Source organism: Aethalodelphis obliquidens, unplaced genomic scaffold (genome assembly GCF_003676395.1).
Source record: "Aethalodelphis obliquidens isolate GAN/ISIS:26980383/991018 unplaced genomic scaffold, ASM367639v1 scaffold7, whole genome shotgun sequence".
In the NCBI taxonomy this organism is placed as follows: Eukaryota; Metazoa; Chordata; class Mammalia; order Artiodactyla; family Delphinidae; genus Aethalodelphis; species Aethalodelphis obliquidens.
The window spans coordinates 33,146,939-33,173,509 of record NW_020837951.1 but is presented as its reverse complement, the minus strand read 5'-3'; the positions used below and the strand labels follow the sequence as shown (position 1 = coordinate 33,173,509).

The 26,571-nt window shown below is 44.8% G+C and overlaps 1 protein-coding gene across 1 annotated transcript in view; it reads right to left on the bottom strand.

Annotated features, from left to right (window-relative positions):
• GABBR2 (gamma-aminobutyric acid type B receptor subunit 2) overlaps nt 1-26,571 on the bottom strand; it is a 368,838-nt gene that overhangs the window by 153,961 nt on the left and 188,306 nt on the right. Inside the window, exons 5-6 of the mRNA XM_027105394.1 lie at nt 16,440-16,505; nt 6,819-7,019 (exon numbers count right to left, since the gene is read on the bottom strand). Of these exons, the coding sequence (XP_026961195.1) occupies nt 6,819-7,019; nt 16,440-16,505 (267 nt within the window). The remainder of the gene's footprint in view (nt 1-6,818; nt 7,020-16,439; nt 16,506-26,571) is intronic.

The following is a 26,571-nucleotide window of genomic DNA, read 5'->3' as shown; positions in this document are numbered from 1 at the left end:
TATAAAACTTCAATTATTAAGGCAGTGTGGTATTGGTTAAAGGGTAGGCAAATAGAACAATTGAAGAGAACAGAAAGTCCAGAAACAGATCCACACTATATATACTCATTTAATTTATGATAAAGATGATACTATAGCATGGGGGGGGGTAAGGAGGATTTTCAATAAATGGTTCTGAATCAATTGGCTATCCATACGGAAAAAATTAATCTTGATCTTACCTTAGACCTTACATAAAATCAATTTCACGTGAATTTTATATCTAAAAGTGAAAGGTAAAACAAACTTCTAAAAGACAAGATAGAAAAATATCTTTATGAGCTTGGGTGGGCAAAGATGCTTAAACAGGACACAAATGATATAAGTAATACATATAACTGTCGAAGAATTCATATCCAGAATACAAAAAGAACTTCTACAAATCAATGAGAAACAGGCAGAGAATCCAAGTGGAAAAAATGGGCAAAAGACTTGAATAGGCAGTTTATAAAAGAGGATATCAAAATGGTCAGTAACGATATGAAAAGATCGACAACTTCATTAGTCATCAAGGAAATGTAAATTAAAACAAAAATGAGATACCACTACTCGCCCACTATATTGGCTAAAATTAAAAAGCTAACAATGCCAAATGTTGGTGAGCATGTGAACCAACTGGAACTCTCAATCACTGCCGGTGGGTGTGTAAATTGGTATAACCACTTTGGAAATCTGTTTGGTGGTAGCTACTAAAGCTGAACATATGTATTCCCTATGACTCAGAAATACCACCCCAAGCATGCATCCAATAGTAATGTGCACATATATTCACTGAAATACATCAAATACCTATAAATAAATCAAATAAAATACATGCAAGAGTTCCACACAAAAAATTACAAAACATTTCTGAGAGAAATTGAATGGATGGGAAGACCCTATATTACAAAGATGTCAGTTTTTCCTAAATCAGTCTATAGATTCAGTAAAATCCCAACAACAAACCAGAGCATATTTGTGTGTATAAACTGACTCACTACTCCTTTCTCCTGCCCATAAGGCTACTTCGCTGATGGAGGAAGAGAACTACAATTTGTTGAGCATCTATTGTGTGCTTGGCACTCGGCAAGATATTTTCCTCTGTATTACCTCATTTAATCCTTCTAAATCTGTAAAAGAGATATTATTACTCCAGTATAATGAGAAACAATTTCAGAAAGGCCAAATGACTAGCCCAATGTCACTGTATCACTATTGATTAGGTTCAGTTGAATAAAACAGAAAAAAAATTATCACTGACTTAAATGAGATAGTTTATTTCTTTCTCACGGAAAAGATGTTCATGGGTAGGTGGTGCAGGGTTGCTATGGCAACTCCACAGTGTAACCAGGGACCCAGGCTCTTATCTTTATGCTCTGCTATCTTAGAATAAAGTTTCCTTCTCAAGGTCACCTCTTGATCCAAAATAGTTGCTATAACTCCAGCCATCCCATCCATATTCCAGCCAACACAAAGGAGAAGGAAAAAGAAAGGCAAGCTCTCCCCTTAAAGGAGATTTTACAAGTCTTGTATAATACCTCTACTTAAATCTCATTGGCTAGACTTAGAATCCTGGCTGTATCTAGCTACATGGAGGCTGGGAAATGTACATTTTCAGATGGGCGGCAACATACCCAGTTAAAAACAAGAGTTATGTTACTGAGGGGGAAGAGGGGCTATGGATGTTGCATGAACAACTATCTGTCTTCCAGAGTCACTCAGTTGGGAAATGGTGGGGCCAAGATTCACATCTAACCAGTGCCAAAAGGCCACCACACGCTTCTTCCCAAGCCCATATTCCTTTGCCGCACCGCCTGTCTCCCAGGGATGTGGTACTTAGGGAAGCAGAAGGGAACAGGAGCTTTGTGGGGAAGGTGTGGGCAGAGGCAGCAGCACTGTAAAGCTCGACTACCTGGGGAGCACCTCTACTTTTCCATGGCACCTTCCCTTCCTCCTCTCTAGAGAGCCCAGAGCTTCCCTAAAATCCCCAGGTTCTTTGTTATGGCGCTCTGATGGCAGTGACAATGAGATGGGTGCAGCTTTTCCCAGGTCATTGCTCTAAGTTGAGGACTCACTAGATTTCTGTTTCCTCTTGTTCTGCTGTGTTGGATAAATAGTTGTGGGTGGTCACAGAAGCTTCTTGCCGGAAAACATTACAAAACTCTTCCAAAGAATGAGCCTGTGTCTTTGATGGAGGGTTGGGGCCCACTTCTGAGATTCCCACTGATTCCACGGTTCTGTGAACTTTTCCATCTGGTGCCTTGGCCCAACTCTGTGTGTCTCAGCAGGAGAATGGTAATGGGAAGAATGTCCTTATTAGAGAGGCTGAGCCATCACTGGAATTTTACACCAGAACTGTAAATGCTCACAGTGGAAACAAACCCAGTGGGACGCTGAAAAGTGAAAGCTGACACTGGAAATCACCAATGTCAACAGAGTCACTTTGGGGAAATAGAGTGGTGATGCAGAAGTTTAACAAGGAGAAAGAGCCTTTAGGGCCAAAGCAAGTATCCAGAGGCTGTTTACGTGAGGTTCTGAAAGACTGAGCTCTGAATGTACTCGGGGAAGCCCAAATGTCTGCACTTGTCCCATCACTGGAAATTCCAATGGGAAGGGACTGATGAACGTGCTCAGGAGGGAGACCATGACCTTGTTATTCCTCCTACCAGAAATCTCCTGGGTGCCCATGAGCAAGCTGGGGACAGCTTGGCACCAGAGACAGGCATATGGAAGAGGCAACCACGGAGAATGCATTTCAAGAGGGGCCACTGTTGCACCTGATTATGTGACTTTATCAGGAGTTACCTTTGTCCTGGGGGTTCCAGGGTTTAACATTATAACCATATCACACAGCTTGCTGTAATAACTCAATACCATACTTACAGAGAATTTTGCTGTGAAAGGACGCCAGGAGTTATATGGTCCAAATCTCTCATTTTCAGTTGAGGAAACTGAGGCCCAGGGATGGTGACTGTCCAGCTGAGGTGGCAGATTAATTGGTGACAATGCCAGGATTTGTACTAGATCTCCTGATTACCAGACCCATACTGTCCTGTTCTGCCACTTACTAACAGGCCCGCTAAGAAATCACAGAAAGGGCTGATTTGGATGTGCTCTGCTCCTAAGCATGTCACATGTCTAGAGGGAGAGCATGGTAGAGGGGAAGGGGCAGTGAGTGGGGACTTAGCAGTCCTGGCTTCCACTCCTGGATCTGTCCCTGACCTGCTGGGTGACTGTATCAGTTTCCTGGGGTGGCCATAACAAATTTCCATAAACTGGGTGGTCTAAAACAACAGAAATTTATTTGCTCCTAGTTCTGGAGGCCAGGAAGACCAAAACTAAGGTGCTGGCAGGGTTGGTTCCCTCTGTAAGCTCCAAGGGGAATCTGTTACCGTGCCTTTCTTCTAGCTGCTGGTGGCTGCCAGCAATCCTTGGCGTGCCTTGTCTTGTAGACGCATCACTCCAATCTCTGCCTCCGTCTTCACGTGATCTTCCCCAAGTGGCAAAACTCCCTCTGCCTTTTTCTTATAAGGACACTTGTCATTGGATTTAGGGTTTACCCAGGTAGTCCAGGATAATCTCATCTCAAGATTCTTAAATTAATTACATCCACAAAGACCCTTTTTCCAAATAAGGTCACATTCACAGGTTCTAAGTGTTAGGGCCTGGACATATCTTTTTAGGGGCCACTTTTCAACTCACCACAAGGATCCTGGGTATGCCCTTCCGCTTTCTGCTCCTCAGCTTTCCTATGTGTAAACAGTGAAGATGGCAAGAGTCCACTGACTTGCTTCTATACGTGTTTGCTTGTCTTCATGGATACTGATGGACCCCAGAATACAGGCATCGACCCAGCAGCCTGTGCCATGCTGACATGGTCCCCAGCAGTCACATACCCCGCAAAATCAAATTCAAGAACTATTTCATGACTTTCTACAACTTCCTTTAGCCATACATTCTTTTTTTTTTTTTTTTTTTTTTTGCGGTACGTGGGCCTCTCACTGTTGTGGCCTCTCCCATTGCGGAGCACAGGCTCTGGACGCCCAGGCTCAGCGACCATGGCTCACGGGCCTAGGCGCTCCGCAGCATGTGGGATCTTCCCAGACCCGGGGCACGAACCCGTATCCCCTGCATCGGCAGGCGGACTCTCAACCACTGCGCCACCAGGGAAGCCCAGCCATACATTCTTGAAGATTGGTTGACGAAGTTAGCTTGTGGTCAGACCACAAATACGAATGCCTTATCAACTCTGGGCCCTACACCCTGGGGAGAGAGCACTCAACAAGAGGAAGTGCAGAGCATGGGCTGAGCATGGGAAGGGGCTTGATGAACACAACCTGTGCAGGGCAAGGACCAGGGGGAGGTGAGTGAGGCCCTCCCTTCAGGGGCAAAATGGAAGAAGGAGCCAAAACCCTCAGTAATCAAGATTAAAAAATCAAAACTAACGCAAAAAAAAAAAAAGAATCCACGATGAGCAAAATTTTAAATAAAAACAAGATGTGTTCTTGTAATTATGTGACTCAAATCAGTTCACCCTAATCTTGGTTTGTGGATCTTGTCTTTATTTAAAATTTTGATATTTTGTTCATCATGGATTTTTCCATTGAGGTCTTTGGCACCCCCTTAAATTTTGCCCTTAGTCCTGGCCCTGGAACTGTTAAGTTACAACTGGAGGGATGGGCCCTATAGGGACAAGGGATGGGGACCAGTGGGGAAAATTAGGGAACAAGTAGTGATTCCTGTGCTACTGGAAGGATCTGAGAGTCTGATGAGAGAGGCTGGTCTACATGACCTCTAGGAGAGTCCTAAACCCTCTGAGTCCAAGAGGCAAAGAGTTTCAGATTTCCCCGTGTAACTTCAATTATCTTTTGACCTCGAGATAATATAAGAAATGCTGCCTCTTGTCTCAAAGACTGTTGGACAGGGACTAGGTCGCCTGGAATTTCAGAAGCTGCCCCAAGCTGGGAGTCTGCCTGGCTCTGCTCTGATGGCACTGCTCCATCCTGGGAGGCCCAGGAGTGGGTGGCCCACACTGTGAGATGAAATGAACAGCCCCAGGAATAGCCCCAAGGTGTCCATTCATGGGCACAGTGATATGGGGGTGAGGTCAGCCTCCTCACCAGGCCCAAATTTAAAAATTTAAAATTAAAAAGGAAAGTCAGTGACCTGGGAGATATTATCAAGTCAAAACATTTACTCTGAAAAAACACTGCAAAAAATGATCTTCCCAAAATGCATTCCTGTGCACATGCTCACATCTGTGCATGGCTCGCCCACCCCGGGCAACATTCACGCTCCTTGGAACGACATTTGAGGCCCTTGGGGCGTCTCATGGCCCTTACCCCCACTTAGCTTCACAGATCTCATGTGTAATCATTTACATCTTTGGTCTTCCTTAAGTCTCTCATTTTAATTATTATACTGTCTGCCTGTACAGAATTTTAGTTTTTGTATTTTCCTCAAACTTTATACTATTTTTAAAGTTTAGGGTATCCCTGGACCCAAGTATCTTCTAATAAACTGTAAACTTCAACAACTTCAAAAATAATGCCTACTGAAATAAAAATGAGTTGTTTCTTCTCATTAGTCAGCATCTCCCAAAACTTCATATTGTCATTGATTTTGGTATGAAAATATTTCTTTCAACATTTTCTACCCAAAGTGTTTTTCCAGGATCTCTCAGGTGTCACGTGATCTACAGAGCTGCTTATAAAATGTGTCCTAATGATTTGCCCTTTTTGGACAAATCAATAAATCATTCTTGTAGTGTTGGCTCTGACTGAGATTAAATAATGGATAAAAATAATATATATATTTTTTACTTTACTATGAAGTTGATCCTTTAAATGAAGTTGAAGGTTGGCAGAGAATTTAAAAATCTGAGATCAGAGGAGACAGAAAAGAATCATGTGCTCTGCTGTACTGAACTTTGGCTGGTGGTTAGAATTGAGAGATGGATGTTGCCATCTTCACTGGGACTGTCACCACCTGATTCTTGATAATGCTTTCACTGATAGAGAATAGTGTACTTTGGAAATACTTTTACATGCACCATACTACCTGTTCTTTCACAGCCCTATGAGATAAGCAGGCCAGGGGTTAGTCATCCCTAGTGGGAACATCCCTAGTGGAGGCCTGAGGACCTAAGCACCCTGCCAAGGTCCTCCTCCTAGTTATGACAGCACAAGATGTCAGGTGCCATGCCAGCCACATTGCACAATCTGCCATTCAGCCCACCTTTTGACCCCGGAGGAAGATATTTTCACCACCACTCTACAGATGAAGAAACAGCGGCTCAGAGAACTCAAGCTCAAGGTCACACAGCTGGTAAGTGGCAAAACTGGGGTTTGGACCAATCTTTCTGGTCCTTAGTACATGTTTCCCCAAGTCTACTTGTGGGGTCGTTCGTCTCCTCCAGGCTGACAGGAGCATCAGTGAGACTGAGAAATGACATTCCAGGTCAGAGGGGCACAGGATGAAATGGTGGCCTCGTCTGAAAGTCAGTGTCTGCAGTTGGTCCCATACTAGTCACGACTCCACCCCTTACGCATACACTATGTTACGTGCTTACAAAGCACCCTTACCTCATTTGATTCCCACAATTCCCTAGAAGGCCATGCAGTAGCGAGCTGGATATCCTCATTTAACAGATAAGCGAGGCTCAGAGAGGTCACATGCTTTGCTCAAAATCACACAGCAAAGGCCAGAACAAGATCTAGGTGCTTTTTGCCAACATTATTGGACAGCATGATTACAGGAGATGGGCTTGGGGGCTGAAATGAGCTGGCCAAGGCACCAACCTTTCCTGAGATGGTCTTGATCTGCTTGGAGCTCAGAGGCTCGAAGTCCACGCCGATGTAGCCCTCCATGGCAGCAAGCAGATTCTTCCGGAGACAACGGGATGAGTTGGCTTCTGTGTGCACCTGCTCCCACCAGGAAGGCTCATACCAGCCCGGGATGATCCATTGGTATTTGCTACCGTACATATTCTCCTCATATGCCTGCAACAGATGGGTTGACCATGAAGGCACCAAGAGACAAACATTTGTTCAAAGCTTTGTACCCTGTGGGAAAGGTGGAGGGGACTCAGGGTTCCTCGTACTAGAGGATTTGTTAATTTTTCTATTACTTGCTTGGTCTCCTCCTCATTATCTCTCAAGCGATATAAGGTAGTTTATAGGAAACATGTATATTAAAATAATAAAACACTGAATAAAATAAAAACATAAGTGTCTGGGAAAATGTAGATTATAATATGCTTATTGGAGGTAAAGGGAACAGAACGTAGACAAGTCCACCAAAGGTTCCAACACTATAGATATAAGCTACATATTTCACCACAAACTTCCTGGCAGCCCAAGAGAAAAGGGCAACAATATTAATTGCATAGCTCTTATTTTCAGTAAGGAGAAAACATACTAGTTCTTCAGGGACACAAAATGTTTTCTAGGCTTTAATCCCTAAACAAAATGCCTCATATGGAGGTCACTGTCAAATTAGCTAGCATGGTATCAACACCACCCCTACAACAAACAGATTTCATAAGGCTATTTTTGTATAGATCTTTACTAAAAGCTGAGATCATAACCTTAAAATATAATCCAGGGCGGAGCAATTTTGCAAGGGGCCAAGAAAATTTAATGTAAGCATACAACTTATATAAGATGTCACTTGGCAAACTGAACATCTCTCTAAATCTTTACCCAAAGCATGGTGTACATAAATCCAGATCCTAAAAAAAAGTCCCTTATATTTATATACTTTACACGCATCTTATTTGTCATTCATGTCCACCCTTTGAGATGGTCTAGGCAGAGTTTATTATCCTCATTTTAGAGATGAGGAAACTGGAAACCAGAGAGGGAAAGTCACTTTTCCAAGGTCCACAGTCTGGAACCTAGGTCTGCCTACTCTTACGCTGCAAAGCCACACTGCCTGCCTCCCATTTAAACAAAAAGTTGTCAGACTGTTCTAATATACCCCCATTTGGCTTTAATTCTTACTGTGATGATTTTTTTATCTGGAAAAGCATGCTTTTTGATAGCTTAGATGCACCCAGAAAATCCCAATTTGTAGGTATGTCACATTCCATCAGAGTTGGGTCCAGAATGGAGTAGAGCTCACATTCCTATCAGTAATCAAAACACCCAGAAGTGACTACAGAGAGCAGGGGTGTATGTAAATGCTCTCTGCGCACTGTGATGAACTGTATACATTAAAAAATGTGAACCTTAAACGATCCAGCAATTTGTTCCTAGGGAGCCACCTATGTTAGGAGGACACGTTGGGCAACAATTCATGTCACACCCCTTTATGTTCTTTGGCTTAGAACAGAGACAGCACAGAGGCCAGGAGGGTGTGGAGAAAGAAGCCTGCAACATTGCTCTGGATGCCAGGGACATTTTGGCTGCCCTCCACTTAGGCTCCAGCATGCTAATCGACGGTCTGCCCAGAAAGGGTGGGCCAGAGCCCTTTATATTTGTGTATATTAGAGAATAGTTACTGTTGAGTCTAAGAGTTAGAGGTGTGTTCCCTTCATTCTTACATCTGAGGAGGCAACTCTTCTAAGACTCAACACCTGAAAAAGCCCAGCCTGCAGTGTGGAGCATCTCACTGGGGTAAGTGTGAATTAGAATATTTGTTCCTTAGCTTAAGCTCAGATTCCATCTCTATGGCCTCTGTCCATTGATTCAGTGAAGCCACCGGAGATTAAACTGAAATTGTTTCATAAGACAGCCCTTCAACTATCTCAAGGTAATGATCACATCGCCTCTTCTCTAGACTCCTCTAATGATATGGAACTTTCACCTCCCTCATTCTAGACACTGTATTTCTCATAATGCAGCCTCAGATCATAGTCATTTTTTCCAGCAACTACACTGTAATGTTGCCCCAATCAAAACTGTTGTAGAAAAAACACAGAGAGCCCTAATATTACAATTACATAACAAAACCCCAGTTCAACAAAACTGGCTGGGGGCTAGACCTTTGAACAAAAGGGTCATCCCAATGACCCCAGGTCATTTAATCAATGGCAGAACCTGTGAGACTTCACGACTCTCATCTTTCACTGGCAGGGAGGAACTCACATATATTGAGCCCCTATTATGTGCTAGGCCATTTATATACATTATCTTATTTTATTCTCACAACAACCCTATGAGTTATGTGCTATTATCTCTATCTTATAGATGAAGACATTGAGGCGCAGAGATTGAGAAATTTGCTCAAACACATTCAGCTAAGTCAAGAGGACAAGATTCAAAGTCTGTTTTTTTAAGTTTCTCTCTTTTCTTAGCAAAACAAACAAAGTAAAACTTTCTGGAAGCTTTCTCAGTCTTAAAAGGTTGAGGCAAGATAGCGCCACTTATTACGAATGTATGGTAAGTAAGCGTCAACAGATACGTAGTGAGGACATGAGGAGGTCTTCTGATCAGATGCAAAGGCAGATTTGAATTATTCTCTGAGACCAAAGACTGTGATAATTTAGAGGCAGCATGGAGCAGGAAGTCAGGAGCCTCCCAGGGATCTGCTGTGATAGCTGTCTGACCTGCCATTGTTCTGTTAGGTGTTCCTTGTGAGTGAATTTTCCAGAAAACAGAAGTTCAGTCCATTTGAATGACAACACGTTTTGTTTACAATATTAGTCAATTTTGATGAAGATAAAATTTTTTCTACTGATCTTTTGAAAAAAAAAAGAAAAAAGACTATAGTCAAGTGGCACTAGATTCTCTGCCACATACCAGCTGGGTAACTCTGGCACACAACTCCTTGGACCTTGCTTTTCTCATCTATAGCCTGTGGAAAGCAAAGCCCATCTCACTGGGTTGGTGTAGGAATTAAATGAGGTAATATATGAACAAAAAAACAACCTAATCAAAAAATGGGCAGAAGATCTAAATAGACATTTCTGCAAAGAAGACATACAGCTGGCCAACAGACACATGAAAAGATGCTCAACATCGCTAATTATTAGAGAAATGAAAATCAAAATTACAGTGAGATATCACCTCACACTGGTTAGAATGGTCATCATTAAAAAGTCTAGAAATAGGGCTTCCCTGGTGGCGCAGTGGTTGAGAGTCCACCTGCCGATGCAGGGGACGCGGGTTCATGCCCCGGTCTGGGAAGATCCCACATGCCACGGAGCAGCTGGGCCCGTGAGCCACGGCCGCTGAGCCTGCGCGTCTGGAGCCTGTGCTCCACAATGGGAGAGGCCACAACAGTGAGAGGCCCACGTACCGCAAAAAAAAAAAAAAAAAAAAAGTCTAGAAATAATAAATGCTGGAGAGGGTGTGGAGAAAATGGAACCCTCCTACACTGTTGGTGGGAATGTAAATTGGTGCAGCCACTATGGAAAACAGTATGGAGGTTCCTTAAGAAACTAAAAATAGAGTTGCCATATGATCCTGCAATCCCACTCCTGGGCATATATCTGGAGAAAAATCTAATTCGAAAAGATACATGCATCCCTATGTTCACAGCAGCACTATTTACAATAGCCAAGACATGGAAGCAACCTAAATGTCCATCGATAGATGAATGGATAAAGAAGAAGTGATACATATATACAGTGGAATACTGCTCAGCCATAAAAAAGAATGAAATAATGCCATTTGCAGCAACATGGATGGACCTAGAGATTATCATACTAAGTGAAATAAGTCAGACAAAGACAAATACTATGATATCATTTATATGTGGAATCTGAAACATGACACAAATGAACTTATTTACAAAACAGAAACAGACTCACAGACATAGAAAATAAACTTATGGTGTCCAAAGGGGAAAGGGGGGGAGGGATAAATTAGGAGTTTGGGATTAGAAGATATCAATTACTATATATAAAATAGATAAACAACAAGATCCTACTGTATGGCACAGGGAACTATATTCAATATCCTGTAATAAACCACAATGGAAAAGAATATGAAAAAGAATATATATCTGAATCACTTTTCTGTACACCAGAAAGTAACACAACTTTGTAAATCAACTATACTTCAATAAAAAAGAAATAATAAATGAGGTAATATGTGTACCATGCCTGGCCAACACTACGTGCGGGAACACTGTGGCTGCTCCTTCTCATGCCACTCTCTTTTCCAGAACTCATGGCTTTATTCTGAAAATTAATCACTCCTATGGGCCATGCACAGTGATACTTTTGGGCATGGCCCAAACACCAAATGGCCCCAGACTATTGTTCTTGGAGATTCTGATCTACTTTTTTTTTTTTTTTTTTTTGGTACGCGGGCCTCTCACTGCTGTGGCCTCTCCCGTTGCAGAGCACAGGCTCCGGACGCACAGGCTCAGTGGCCATGGCTCACGGGCCCAGCCGCTCCGCGGCATGTGGGATCTTCCCGGACGGGGGCATGAACCCGTGTCCCCTGCATCGGCAGGCGGACTCTCAACCACTGCGCCACCAGGGAAGCCCTCTGATCTACTTTTGATGGCTTTGTCTCCTTTCTAGTTGTCAGGTCTAGGCTGTCACTTTCACTGTCATGAAATCCCTCTCCTTACTCTGAATTTGCTGCTTTTAAACTGCTATGGAAAGCAGGGAGTGTTAAACATACGTGCCGAAAAAAGTACACAGCACAGGCTTTGAGTGAGGGTCTAAAAGGCTCTCCTACAAGGGAGGTAGACTGGGCTTAAATATAGCATACAGTTTCTAAAGCAACTGCAGAGAGGCCTCTGGGCCTCCATTCTGGTATTCCCACGTTCAGAAGGGCTGAGATTGTTGGACATGTGAGCCTTAAGAAGCTGCTGGTATCTTTGTCTGTCTCCTTTGCCAAATAGGGAGTTCCTGGAGGGTGGTGTCTGCTCTTTCCAGGATCCCCAGTGCTTAGCACAGTGCCTGGTGTAAGAGGGCACCCAATAAATGGTTGTAGAGTGACTGACTGAACACATTTTCAGTTTACTTGGTCACCTTGGTTTTCATTGTTTTTGTCTCTAGTAGGAATGTGGTCTCAGGACCTGTGGCCACCAAATGGGCCCTACCAGGTGATGATGGGCAGTCTTGAGCTCATGTTCTTCAGTCCCATGAACGACTTTGTTCTCATTAGCTGCAGACAGGTAGCCATGATGTAATTTAAAAATCCAATTTCCTCTTTTTATTGTTTCCTTTTGCCTCCTCACTTCCTCAGGCAAGAAGGATATTTCCCTTTTATAGGCATTTCATAACCATAATAGTAATAAATCCTCACATCAGTAAAGCAGTTAACAGTTGGGATCACAGTCACCCTTCGGTGGCCCTGTTTAAGCCTCTCGACAATCCTATGAGGCCAATAAGACAGGGGTTGTCGCTTCCATTTTAGAGGTGAGGCAGCCGGGGGCTGGAGTTGTAAAGTGGCCTGCTTGAGGTCACACAGCTGGCAGAACTAAAACCAGAACCCAGGTCAGAGTGCTTGAGAATTTAGAATAGACCACCAAGGAGGGAGGAGAAGACAAAAGCGACAGGCCACGCTCGTCCTTTGCTGGAACTGAAATGAACATTTTGCCACAGGGCTATAAATAGTCCTTGCATTTGCTAGAGACTACTCTCCCCTTGGGTGGCAGGTCCAATCTCAAGAACATGCAGGGGCTTCCCTGGTGGCGCAGTGGCTGAGAGTCTGCCTGCCGATGCAGGGGACAGGGGTTCGTGCCCCCGTCCGGGAAGATCCCACATGCCGCGGAGCGGCTGGGCCCGTGAGCCATGGCCGCTGAGCCTGCGCGTCCAGAGCCTGTGCTCCGCAACGGGAGAGGCCACAACAGTGAGAGGCCCACGTACTGCGAAAAAACCAAAACCAAAACCAAAACCAAAAAGAACATGCAGCAACACGCTGCAAAGTTTGCACTGCAGCATTTGGATGGCAAAGATGCGGTTGTCTCCATCCCATTGTGCTCTGACCCTGACATGGGTGGAGAGGTTCTCTCCCAGGGTCTCTGCTCCGAGCAGCCCCTCCCTCCATCACACACCAGAGTTTTGATTCAGTGTGAGGACACTGAGAAGACTCTCCTCAGGACCTTCCAGGCCTGCCAGAAGAACTCCTTCCTAACCAGATAAGACTGACAGTCCTGACAGGCAGATCCATCTGATGGTCTGACACACGGAATAAACCCCCAACCAAAAACTTCTGAGAAACCACTCAGTGAATAAAGCAGCCAGCAAAGACTCTAAGAAAAAGTCCATCTGAAGATACCCAAAGTCCAAGAGGAAGAAGAAAGTGGGATGAAGAGGTGGGATGATGTCCCGTGCTGTGTAGAAGGCAAGCAGCCTGGGGCTTTGGGTCAAGAGGAAGACAGCCATGCCGTCTGTTCTGAAATAGAAACCATGCTGCTGGAAATGCCACTCAGAAAATAACCACAGTGCACAGCATGGAGGGAAATCACAGCCACGCCTCAGCTTAGGGTTTGGCTCAAATCAGAACAGGAGGGGACTTCCCTGGTGGTCCAGTGGGTAAGACTCTGTGCTCCCAATGCAGGGGGCCCAGGTTTGACTGCTGGTTGGGGAACTAGATCCCGGATGCATGCCGCACCTAAGAAGTCCACATGCCACAACTAAGAGCCTGCATGCGGCAACTAAAAGAAGATCCCTCCTGCTGCAACTAAAAGATCCTGCGTGCTGCAACTAAGACCCAGTGAAGCCAAGATAAATAAAGAAATAAATACTAAAAACAAATGAAAAAAATAGGAGGTCTGTCTGCATTTTGTGCAAACAGGAGATGGCCAGTGCTCAGTGTGGCAACTTCACAGATCATTTTTATTAATTTACTTTTCCTCAATTGATCGACAATCATCCACCATGTGCCAGCTATTTGCAAGGTCTTGGGGATATGTAGGGGGCTTCCCTGGTGGCGCAGTGGTTGAGAATCTGCCTGCTAATGCAGGGGACACAGGTTCGAGCCCTGGTCTGGGAGGATCCCACATGCCGCGGAGCAACTAGGCCTGTGAGCCACAACTACTGAGCCTGCGCGTCTGGAGCCTGTGCTCTGCAACAAGAGAGGCCGCAATAGTGAGAGGCCCGCACACCACGATGAAGAGTGGCCCTGGCTTGCCACAACTAGAGAAAGCCCTCGCACAGAAACGAAGACCCAACACAGCCAAAAATCAATAAATAAACAAATTTGGGTTTTTTTAAAAAAAAAAAAAAAAACCAAAAAACCCAGCTTCTTCTCTAAAAAGTTATGTCTTCTAATTGGAGCATTATTTTCCTTTTCTAAATGGGCCATTTCTGGACCTTAGATGGTAACATGCAAAGTATTATGACTTTTGAAATAAAATGTATTAAATCAATTTGCTCCATTTTTTTTCAATTTTTCTCATGTTCCTCCTTAGATTTTCATATGGAAATACTCCTTAATTACCCTTAACTGAGACACAGGATGCTTAACACAATTTAGGAAAGTCCATCAGTTAGTAAATTCGTCAGCCCAATGGTGGTCCATTCCATCCTCAGAGACCTTACATAAACAAATAAAAAAAGGTTGCTGACATTTGCTGAGGGCTCACTGTACGTCAGCCACTATGCAAGGTGTTTTTGCTCATTTAAGCTCCACAACAATCCTATGAGACAGGTGTTATTATTATCCTCACTTTACAGATGAGAAAACTGAGGTTCAGAAAGTGTCAACAAGCCCAAATTCAGTTACTAAGCTGCAGACCAGTAGTTCAAGCCCAAGCAGACTGACTCCTGAGCACTAAGCTTCACGCAGCGTCCCCTGAAATGTCAGCCTATAGCTTCTCCTTCCTCCCTGCTATTTTGAAAGGTGATCAGGCGGTTCCCACTTTGCTCCTGGGCCTTCATGAGGAAATATCCCTGGGTGACTATGGTTTCCGGTCGCTGCTCTCTCCTTACTCCTGGGCTCTTTTCAGTTTCTGCATCTCTCCTGAAATGGGGCACCAGGAGCTGAGCAGGATACCCCAGGTGGGGTCTCTCCAGCAGAGAGCAGAGGGACGACCCGCCCTAGTTGTGGACGTGCAGCCTGAGGTCACCTCGGCTCCCTGGAAGCTGTGCTCACACTGGTTACTCACGGTAACCTTGAGGTCAACTGAGACTCCAAAGTCTCTTTTGTTCTAAACGCACAGTACTCCTCAGCTATACCTCTATCATCTTGGACATAGGCAGCCCAATTTGTTCTAATATAACCTTATATTGGGACTATTAGATTTAGTCTTCCTGGATTCAATTAAACATTCCAGCTTGTTAAGGTTCTTTACACCCTGGCTATCTTCCAACATATTTCACAACTTCTAAAATTCCCATACGCCTATTTTTATAATCTCATCCAAGTTACTGAAAAAAGGTCAAAGAAAACAGAGGCCTGTGGCCCATCACTAGAGACCGCACCTAGAATAACCTCAGTCTAAGAGGAGGAGCTTATTGGGTAGACAATTCATGTAACTAGGCTCTCATTCTGTTGATTTCTCTCCTGACCCTGAGGTGGAGGAGGGTGAGCCAGGGCATCAGAATGGAAAGACATAGTCCCTGTGTTAGAACTCTTACATATGCTCAGGTTAGAATATCATGTGGAGAGGGCTTCCCTGGTGGCGCAGTGGTTGAGAGTCCACCTGCTGATGCAGCGGACACGGGTTCGTGCCCCGGTCCGGGAAGATCCCACATGCCGCGGAGTGGCTAGGCCTGTGAGCCATGGCCACTGAGCCTGCGCGTCCGGAGCCTGTGCTCTGCAATGGGAGAGGCCACAACAGTGAGAGGCCCACGTACCACAAAAAAAAAAAAAAAAAAGAATATCATGTGGAGAAAAGAGGATTTGACTGGGAATCAGGTGAATGGGGATGGAGCCCGGTTCTGCCATAAAACAACCCTTGGACAAGCTTCTCCACCTCTCTAGGCTTCTAGCTCCTTATCTGTAACAAGGGTACAATGGTAGGGTACAATAAAGCAAGGGTAACAATAGTAGCTTCACATGGTTATTGGAAAGATTAAGTGAGATAAGGTTTAAGAATATACTTTGTCACCTGTCACACACCAGACAATTAAAAGGATTCAGTGGTAGATACTGAACAGTTGACGGTCTGTGCCAAACCTGAGTCTCTGAGCCCTGCTTACAGGGCAGGAAGGGGTCTGAGGCCTCCCGGTCTCGCCCTGGAATCTGGTGTCTCCCTCTGTGTGGTGCACACAGCACTGCTCCATTAAGCAAGGCTGGGTGGAGGAGACTTAAAACTAGCTGGCAGCGCTGAAGCAATGGTAAGACAGTGGGTTTGGTAAACTGAGGTTCCTGGTTCCTCCAACAACTGCACTGTTCTGAGTCCTGGGGTTTTAGCTCCACGGAAAGATGAAAGAGCAGTGAGAATAACACTTCTGCTTCCAACACCCCAGACTCCGGTCCACTCAAGGACCAGGCAGTGACACTGAGTGCAAGAAAACGCTTCATGAACCTCCCCAAAGACATCCATGACACAACCAAAGTGTTACTTACACAACAGAACACTTTTGCTGCCATATTCTGGTCAAACTGGCCAAGGATGATCCGCACGTCGTTGCCCTGTGGACAGAAGGACACGATGTGAAGGTGAGCGTGTGATCGGCACAGCCCAGAGGGCTCGAGGCAGCGGGCAGGGATCATTCACATGCCCCAGGCTCCCCAGCAAGAGCTCTGCCTGAGGGGGTGGGCAGGGCAAAACCTCACCCCCCAGCCCAGCCGAGCCTGGATCTATGGCTCTCTCTGGGCCCAGCTTTCCCTCAGCTACTGCTGTTGGCCCTGCGTGGTCTCGTGGGTAAACCCTGGGGCTGGAGGCTAAAGGCTCTGAGGAGCCTCATTGTCTCCCCTGCTCTCCTCCAACAAGGGCAGGCAAACGCTCCGGGGCACTGAGACAGCGTCTGCTCTCCGTCCTCACTCTACACATAGGGAAACTGAGGCCAGAGGAGAGAAAGTAACTTCTAAGGTCCCCAGGGGAGTTGGCAGCGGAAACAGGTTCCCAGCCAACACCCCCTCCCCCTCTAGTATTCTAGACTTTTCCACCTTTCTCGAGTCCACAGAGCTTCCCAATTAAGAAGTTTCAGAGTCTCTTTGAGTTCTCAGCTTTGTTCAAATCTCAGCTCCACTTGGGTGGCCTCAAGTGGCTCCTTTTCCCATCTTAGCCTCAATTTCCTCATCTGCAAAATGCAGATAATGGCAGTACTTAGAGGGCTGCTGAGAGGACTAAATGAGATAATCCTCATAGAGTACTTAACATAGTTCCTGGCACAGAGTAAACACCCAGCTAGAATTAGTGTCTTATAACCTTCTCCCAACCTATTCTTCTCCCTTTATTTCAAAGGAAAATCTATATTCAAAAGCTCTATAAATGGTTACTTATTATCTTAATATCTCAATATGGTTAATAGGTATATATTGTACCATGGGTCCTATCACTCATTTATTCATTCAACAAACATTTACTGAGTGTCTGCTTGAGGCTCCCTCCTGGGTCAGGGTAAGGGGTTCTCGGTTGCTTTCTAGGGGAAGGGACCCTGCCCTGCCCCCATATAGAACAGGCAGAAGGAGGATGTACAGGTAGCCTCCAGGAAACCAGCCAGGCCCCGGCCCACACGCTTGCTCCATCCCAGTCCTGCCCTCCGCACTGACACTCAGCCCTGCAGGTGATGTTACCTTGCTGCCATTTACCCCGTCCTTTCCAGCAAGCCTCAAGGCTCTTTGATGCATAAAGAAGAGAAACATCCCTTTAAAGATCAGTTTTTAGCATCTTTCAAAATTGGAAAGTGCTGACTGGGAGGCCATTTTACTCATCATGTACTTTAGCAAAATAAAAAAGACTTGGATTCTAAAATCACCCTTCGTTTGCAAGCAAGAATGGAAAGAAGAAAAAAAATTTTCCTCTGAAAGGACTTTAAAAGATCATTAACAGAGCAGTTGAAGGAAGGCAAGCCTTTGTCATCACCATGGCTGCAATGCTATAGAAAGTTCTAAGCTGCTTCTGTTCTGTGGCCATACTCCCGGGCACACTCCAGGGTCTTTCTGCTTGTTTGTTGAATTTTTTATAGCATTTCTTGCTGCTAACAGTATTCACCTACCCATATCCATCCATCCATCCATCCATCCATCCATCCATCCATCCATCCATCCAGCAAACATTTATGGAGCATCTACTTTGTGCCAAGCCCTGTGTTGCTAAACACGGTATAGTAGAAACAGCTTATTGGATTTTGGAGTCAGAGAGACCTGGGTTCACATCCCAGCTCCGGCACTGACCAGCTACATGACCCTGGGTCTTAATGTCCTGGAGCCTCAATCTCCTCATCTCTGAAATGGGGATAATATTCCCTGCCTGACCCAGTGGTTGTAGGATTCATGGTAATGAAACCCACCCACTGGCTTCCATGGTGCTCTCTCCTGGTTCCCTCCTGCCTCCTGGTCATTCCTGCTCAGACTCTCAATCAGCTCCTCGTCTTTCTGCCCATCCCTAATGCTGGTGTTCCATACAGTTCTGCCCTCATCACTCTCCCTGGGCAATCTCATTCATGACCCCAGCCACAACTCCCCTCTGAGCATTGTGGACTCCCAAGTCTCTCTCCCCAGCCCAGACTTTTCTCCAGTTGCCCCCTGGACACCTCCACTTGGATTCTCTCAACATGCCCCAAGTTGAACTCCTCATCATTCCCAACATGCCTACTTCCTCCTCCTGTATTGTCCATCTCTAGAACAGAGTTGTCAACCTCCTACTCCCTAAGATCATAAACTTGGGAGCCATTCTAGATTCACTCCTCTCCTCATCTTAGCCATAACCATGGCCTGTTGGTTCTGTCTGCTCACTAGCTTCCTGAATCGCCCCCATGTCTCCAGCCCCATTGCCCTGGGTTTAGCCACCATCACTCCCTACGTGGTGAACCACTACAGCCTCCCAACTGGATCCCTGCCTTTAGTCCTGCTCCATCCACCCAGTCTCCAGAAAGCACACAAGAGGATCATTCCAAGATTGAAATTTGATTATGTAAAATCTTTCCATGGCTCCTGGAGCTTTACAGATCAAACTCTGAGCTCCTTGGAACATTCCAAATTTTTTACCAACTCACTCCTGCTCATTTCTCTAATCACATTTTTTGCTACTCCTCCACAGCAGGGAGAATGAACTACCTGCAGTTCTCTTAAATGGTCTGCCATTCACTCCTTCATTCATTCACTCATTCATTCATTCACTTTCTTTCACTCTGTCCCCTTTCTTTCTTTCTACAAGTTCATTCATCCAGAATGCCATTCCCTCCCACCCTACACGCTGTGCCTGGAGAGCTGCTACTCCCCCTTCCTGCCTTAGCTCAGGCATTCCTACTCTGAGAAACCATCTCTGTCCCATTAGGCTTGGTGGTCATTTGCTCCTCTGTGGGCCCAGAGCACTCTGTGCTTCCCTCTATCATGGCCTGAGTCTACTTGTTTGTTTTCCCCATTGGACTGAGGATAACTTGATCCATCTCTGGGTCTCCAGCTCCCAGAACAAGGCATGACACATATATCAATAAATAGGTATTAAATGTGTGATTAAGTGAATGAATGCTGTGTGAAGCACAAGCACAATGCCTGGCCCACATTGGCTATTCAATATCTGCTGGTTATTATCATCAACTGCACTAATATCCTGCTAGCCTAGGGCCTAGGTACTGGTTGGGTTCACCATGTTCATTTCTTGAATGGACCGAGGGACTCGCATCTTCATGGTTGACCACCTGACCACCTGCTAACAGATAAATAAACAGCTCTGCCACTTGTGGACCATTTAGTGTCTCTGTTGCCATGACAACCAAGTTGCATTGACTACTTGGTTCTATGCTCCCAAACTTTTAGGACTGGATGGGGGCCCAAGGGATCGCTGATCTTGTTAACCCCTTCCCAGAGAGGCAAAAATCTTTCCCAAATCCAGCACAGCACCCCAAAACCAGCAATCTTGCCTTGGTGTCCCCTGACCATTAGAGGGTCCTGGAGAAAGAGCCTATCCGGGGCCAGGTTATGCCTGATGCAGGAAGCTATTCACACCCACTCTGACTCTAGACAGTGAGTAAGAAGGGCAAGATGCTGCAAAGCCTGGGAGAAAAGAGGACGAGCCAGCACTCAGTGCAGGTGGAGCCTGGATCCCAGGGTAGGGAGAGGATAATGGGAAATATGACTGGACTGGGATCCTTAGGGGGCCCATGAGAGCAGCATAAAGAGTTGAAGGTGCTTCTCAAAATGGGATATGTGTACTCCCAGGGCAGAGGAGTTCTCCTGAGAGTATGAAAAGTGCGGATATGCCTGGTTCTTCTTTCTGGAGTAGCAATTTATTGGAAGATTCAGGGGTGAAGGGAAACATTTTGGATCGGGGGAATCTTAAAAGTTTTTAACACACCCACACTCTCACAAAAGTTCCAGAATCACACTTTTCAATGTTGCATAACTTGTATGTTTTCCTTAAAATCCAGAGAGAGGAAAGAGATTTTGTGTTGGCAGTGGACCCTGCTTCTGGCCAAGCCCGCCCACCTCCCTACCAGGGGTATCAGTGCACTCTCCTCTATGGCTGAAAGGGCTTTGGGGCAGTTGAAGGACTGCCAGGGGTAGGGGAGGACAGCCATGACCATCTCTAAGGATGACAGTGCAGAATGGTGCTGTGATGTTAGAGCTGGAACGTGGCAGAGGGCAGGGTCTCAAAAAGCCCTGCCATGGACTCTTGGCTCCGCAGGGGGCCGCCTGGAGTGAAAGTAGATGTCCCGAGATCAGACAAATGACAGCTTCTTCTTAGAGGGCTAGATCTAAGGTAATGGATGGTAGCAGAGACCTATGTTCACACCCTCAACAGGCCACACCCATGGGGGGCAAAAATGGAAGGGAACAGCCATGGGGCAGGAGGCCTGGGGAGGGGTACTCAGTCCAAACCCTGGGTGGATTTCCCTTCCTCTTCCCTGGCCCCTCTCATCTGTTGTCTAGGACCTCTTTGTCTCTGGGGCCCTTAAAGGGAGCTAAAATCTCACATATAAAAAATGACACTTAAGAAGGATGACTCAATTCAAAGCACTACTGTATAAACCCCCACTTTACACGGGATCCTAGCAGAGTCAAAATAAATGACAGCTCCCGAGCTCTTTCTAGCCACTGCCCTAGGAGGTACGTGCTATAATTATGCTCACTCTGGATAGTTTCATGAGCAAACTGAGGCCCAAAGACTTAAGCAACTTTCCTAGGCACAGCAGACACTGTTGGTCCTGCTAGATCCCCTCCTCGGGGCTAGTGCACCCAACCCAGCTGCAGCGATGGTGGGCTGCCACCAGCTCCCTCCCTTCTCTGGAGAACTTCCCTCAGCCAAGGGGAGCTTCCTGGCCCTAGAAGGCCATGTTGTGCCCCACATCCCATAGCAGCCAGTGACTGACTCACATGGGTAGAAAACTCCAGCCCCCTTGCTGAAAGGTGGGACCAGCTCTGTGGTGCAGACTGTGCTCCAGAGATGCGATGAGGCCAGGTTAAACCCATCTCCAGCCAAAAGGCATTCTGGCCTAGCTCCCCTCTTGCCTTATCCTGCTTCTCTCCCCTTCTCCTGAGCCCACTCTCAATAAATCTCTTTCACAAGAATCCCAGGCTCTGTTTCTAGGGAGTTCAACCTAAGACACCAGGTCACAGGGATAAGAAGTGGTGACTCTGGCCTCGACCCAATGTGGGTCTGGCCCCAGAGCCCAAGCATTTGACCACTCACTCCTATATATTACCTCCCACGCTGAGAAGGCCAACCCCACCAGGCCTGGGCTGCTGGGGATCAGTACCGAGTCTGCAGCAATGACTCATGGAGAAAAGTCCTATGGATTTTGAGGTCAAAGGACCTGAGCAGCAAGTGTAACCCTGAGACATTAAGACAGCTGATGTGCATTTAAAAGAGCAGGAAAGCAGAAGGCAACCCATCTTGCTTCCCTGTGACAGCAGTGTGGGGTCCTGCTAGAAGATCAAGGTTGACCCTGACACTGACCTCCTGCCATCTCTGCATCTGTCTCAGCCTACGTTTAATAGCTTCCTGGTTTCCTACAGACGCACACTACCCCACTACCCCACTGGGCTGCTGAAAAATCAAATGAAACCATGTTCAACGTTGTAGAAAGGGGTAAGGTGCAATGAGCCCAAAGGTGGCTGAGCTATTAGAGGCCGGCCATGATGCAGGCTGGGAGGTGCCCCTGACCTGGAGCAGTGGGCACTGGTGAAGTGGTGAGAAGCCCAGGCCTGCTCCGACTCCCCCACTTTGGTCGTGAGACCTGGGGTAAGCCTGAGAGGGTTAGCAAAGATGTTTTCCAAAGTCCCTCTTGGCTCTGACAGACTGATTCCACACCCAGAATGAGTATTCTCTTTTATTTAGCTAAAATTAGTCTTTCTTAGACTTTTTTTTTTCTTCTCCAGAAGTGTCCCTAAAAGCAGAGAAGCAGGAGACATATACTCTTAAGGACGGGAGTGAAAAACAGTACAGCCCATAGCAGCCCACTGGCAAAGCATGGCATTTCTTTAAAGTTTATTATTTTATCTTGAAAATTCATGTATATTTAGCCTTCCAATAACATATCTATGTTTATCTTAAGATAAAAATAATGCTTTTTCTTCCCATGTCTCTGAGCAAAACTGGCCTGCTGGGAAGATGCACTACATTTATCCTGTAGCTTTGCATCCCCTTGGGGTGCTGGTATGAACCTCAGGTTCAGGCAGTCAGGCTGGATTCCTGGCCCGTGGGGGGGCAGGTAATTCCCACTAGGACTTTCCCATGAAGCAAAGTGGGGAACAGTTCCCCTCAAGACCTATCTTTGTGGTCTTCCTGTAATAGAATAATGGCTCCCCAAAGATGTCCATGTTCTAATCCCTGGAACCTGTGAATATGCTGTGTGACATAGCAAGGGGGAATTAACATTGCAGATGGAATTAAGGTTGCTAATCAGCTGACTTATAAAATAGGGAGATTTTTCTGGAGTCTGAATCCTGAATGATGGCTTGGGGGCTGCTCCACAGAAGGCCAATAAAGCAACTGAAATTGACAGGGACAGAGTAAAGGGACAAAGCAAATGATTAAATAGTTAATCCCACTAAGGGATCATGAGTAAAAGAAAAAAGTATGGGGGACCCCTGTAAGTGAATAATCACTCAAGGAAGCAGGCTTGCCTAGCAACAAAACCATGCAATAGAAGCATGAGACATGCCCCAAAACAATAAAACAATGGTGGAATGAGACCTACATCCTGCCCAGGGAGGTCAGTAAGTTAATGACTCCTAGGACATGCTCCTCTGTGCACACTAAAAACAAAAATATAGGCAATGTTGGACCAGAGTCTGGCTTGGCACAGCCATGTGGCTAACAGGGTCTGGGTGCTCCAGACGGGTGTCAGGCCTGTGCCTCTGAGGTGGGAGAGCCGAGTTCAGGACACTGGACCACCAGAGACCTCCCGGCTCCACATAATATCAAACAGCAAAAGCTCTCCCAGAGATCTCCATCTCAATGCCAAGACCCAGCTCCACTCAACGACCAGCAAGCTACAGTGCTGGACACCCCATGTCAAACAACTAGCAAGACAGGAACACAACACCACCCAGTAGCAGAGAGGCTGCCTAAAATCATAATTAGGTCACAGACACCCCAAAACGCACCACCAGACGTGGTCCTGCCCACCAGAAAGACAAGATCCAGCCTCATCCACTAGAACACAGGCACCAGTCCCCTATACTAGAAAGCCTACACAACCCACTGAACCAACCTTAGCCACTGGGGGCAGACACCAAAAACAAAGGGAACTACGAACCTGCAGCCAGCGAAAAGGAGACCCCAAACACAGTAAGTTAAGCAAAATGAGAAGACAGAGAAACACACAGCAGATGAAGGAGCAAGACAAAAATCCACAAGACCAAACAAATGAAGAGGAAATAGGCAGTCTACCTGAAAAAGAATTCAGAGTAATGATAGTAAAGATGATCCAAAATTGTGGAAATAGCATGGAGAAAATACAAGAAACGTTTAACAAGGACCTAGAAGAACTAAAGAGCAAACAAACAATGATAACAACACAATAAATGAAATTAAAAATTCTCTAGAAGGAATCAATAGCAGAATAACTGAGGCAGAAGAACGGATAAGTGACCTGGAAGATAAAATAGTGGAAATAACTACCATAGAGCTGAATAAAGAAAAAAGAATGAAAAGAATTGAGGACAGTTTCAGAGATGTCTGGGACAACATTAAACACACCAACATTAGAATTATAGGGGTCCCAGAAGGAGAAGAGAAAAAGAAAGGGACTGAGAAAATATCTGAAGACATTATACTTGAAAACTTCCCTAATATGGGAAAGGAAATAGTCAAGTCCAGGAAGCACAGAGAGTCCCTACAGGATAAAACAAGGAGAAAACACCAAGACACATATTAATCAAACTATCAAAAATTAAATACAAAGAAAAAATATTAAAAGCAGCAAGGGAAAAACAACAAATAACATACAAGGGAATCCCCATAAGGTGAACAGCTGATCTTTCAGCAGAAACTTTGCAAGCCAGAAGGGAGTGGCAGGTCATATTTAAACTGATGAAGGGGAAAAATCTACAACCAAGATTACTCTACCCAGCAAGGATCTCATTCAGATTCAACAGAGAAATTAAAACCTTTACAGACAAGCAAAAGCTAAGAGAATTCAGCACCACCAAACCAGCTTTACAAATGCTAAAGGAACTTCTCTAGGCAGGAGACACAGGAGAAGGAAAAGACCTACAATAACAAACCCAAAACAATTAAGAAAATGGTAACAGGAACATACATTATCAATAACTACCTTAAATGTAAATGGATTAAATGCTCCAACCAAAAGACATAGACTGGCGGAATGGATACAAAAACATGACCTGTTTTTATGCTGCCTACAAGAGACCCACTTCAGACCTAGGGACACATACAGACTAAAAGTGAGGAGATGGAAAATGATAGTCTATGGAAATGAAATCAAAACAATGCTGGAGTAGCAATTCTCATATCAGACAAAATAGACTTTAAAATAAAGACGATTACAAGAGACAAAGAAGGACACTACATAATGATCAAGGGATCAATCCAAGAAGAAGATAACAATTGTAAATATTTAGGCACCCAACATAGGAGCACCTAATACGTAAGGCAAATGGTAACAGCCATAAAAGAGGAAATCGACAGCAACACAATCACAGTAGGGGACTTTCACAACCCACTTTCACCAATGGACAGATCATCCAAAATGAAAATAAATAAGGAAACACAAGCTTTAAATGATACATTAAATAAGATGGACTTAATTGATATTTATAGGACATTCCATCCAAAACCAACAGAATACACCCTCTTCTCAAGTGCTCACAGAACATTCTCCAGGATAGATCATATCTTGGGACACAAATCAAGCCTTGGTAAATTTAAGAAAATTGAAATCGTAACACATATCTTTTGCAACCACAACCCTATGAGGCTAGATATCAAATACAGAAAAAAATCTGTAAAAAGTACAAACACATGGAGGCTAAACAACACACTACTAAATAACCAAGAGACCACTGAAGAAATCAAAGAGGAAATCAAAAAATACCTAGAAACAAATGACAATGAAAACACAATGACCCAAAACCTATGGGATGCAGCAAAAGCAGTTCTAACAGGGAAGTTTATAGCAATACAATCCTACCTCAAGAAACAAGAAACATCTCCAATAAACAACCTAAACTTACACCTAAAACAATTAGAGAAAGAAGAACAAAAAAACCCCAAACTTAGCAGAAGGAAAGAAAGCATAAAGATCAGATCAGAAATAAATGAAAAAGAAATGAAGGAAACAATAGCTAAGATCAGTAAAACTAAAAGCCAGTTCTTTGATAAGAAAAAAACAATTGATAAACCACTAGGCAGACTCATCAAGAAAAAAAGGGAGAAGACTCAAATCTATAGAATTAGAAATGAAAAAGGAAAAGTAACAACTGACACTGCAGAAATACAAAGGATTGTGAGAGATTACTACAAGCAACTATATGCCAAAAAAATGGACAACCTGGAAGAAATGGACAAATTCTTAGAAAAGCACAACCTTCTGAGACTGAACCAGGAAGAAATAGAAAATATAAATAGACCAATCATAAGCACTGAAATTGAAACTGTGATTAAAAATCTTCCAACAAACAAAAGCCCAGGACTAGATGGCTTCACAGATGAATTCTATCAAACATTTAGAGAAGAGCTAGCACCCATCCTTCTCAAACTCTTCCAAAATATAGCAGAGTGAGGAACACTCCCAAACTCATTCTATGAGGCCACCATCACCCTCATACAAAACCATACAAAGATCACAAAGAAAGGAAACTACAGGCCAATATCACTGATGAACATAGAAGCAAAAATCCTCAACAAAATACTAGCAAACAGAATCCAACAGCACATTAAAAGGATCACACACCATGACTAAGTGTGGTTTATCTGAGGAATCCAAGGATTCTTCAATATATGCAAATCAATCAATGTGATACACCACATCAACAAATTAAAGGAGAAAAACCATATGATAATCTCAATAGATACAGAAAAAGCTTTCAACAAGATTCAATACCCATTTATGATAAAAACCCTCCA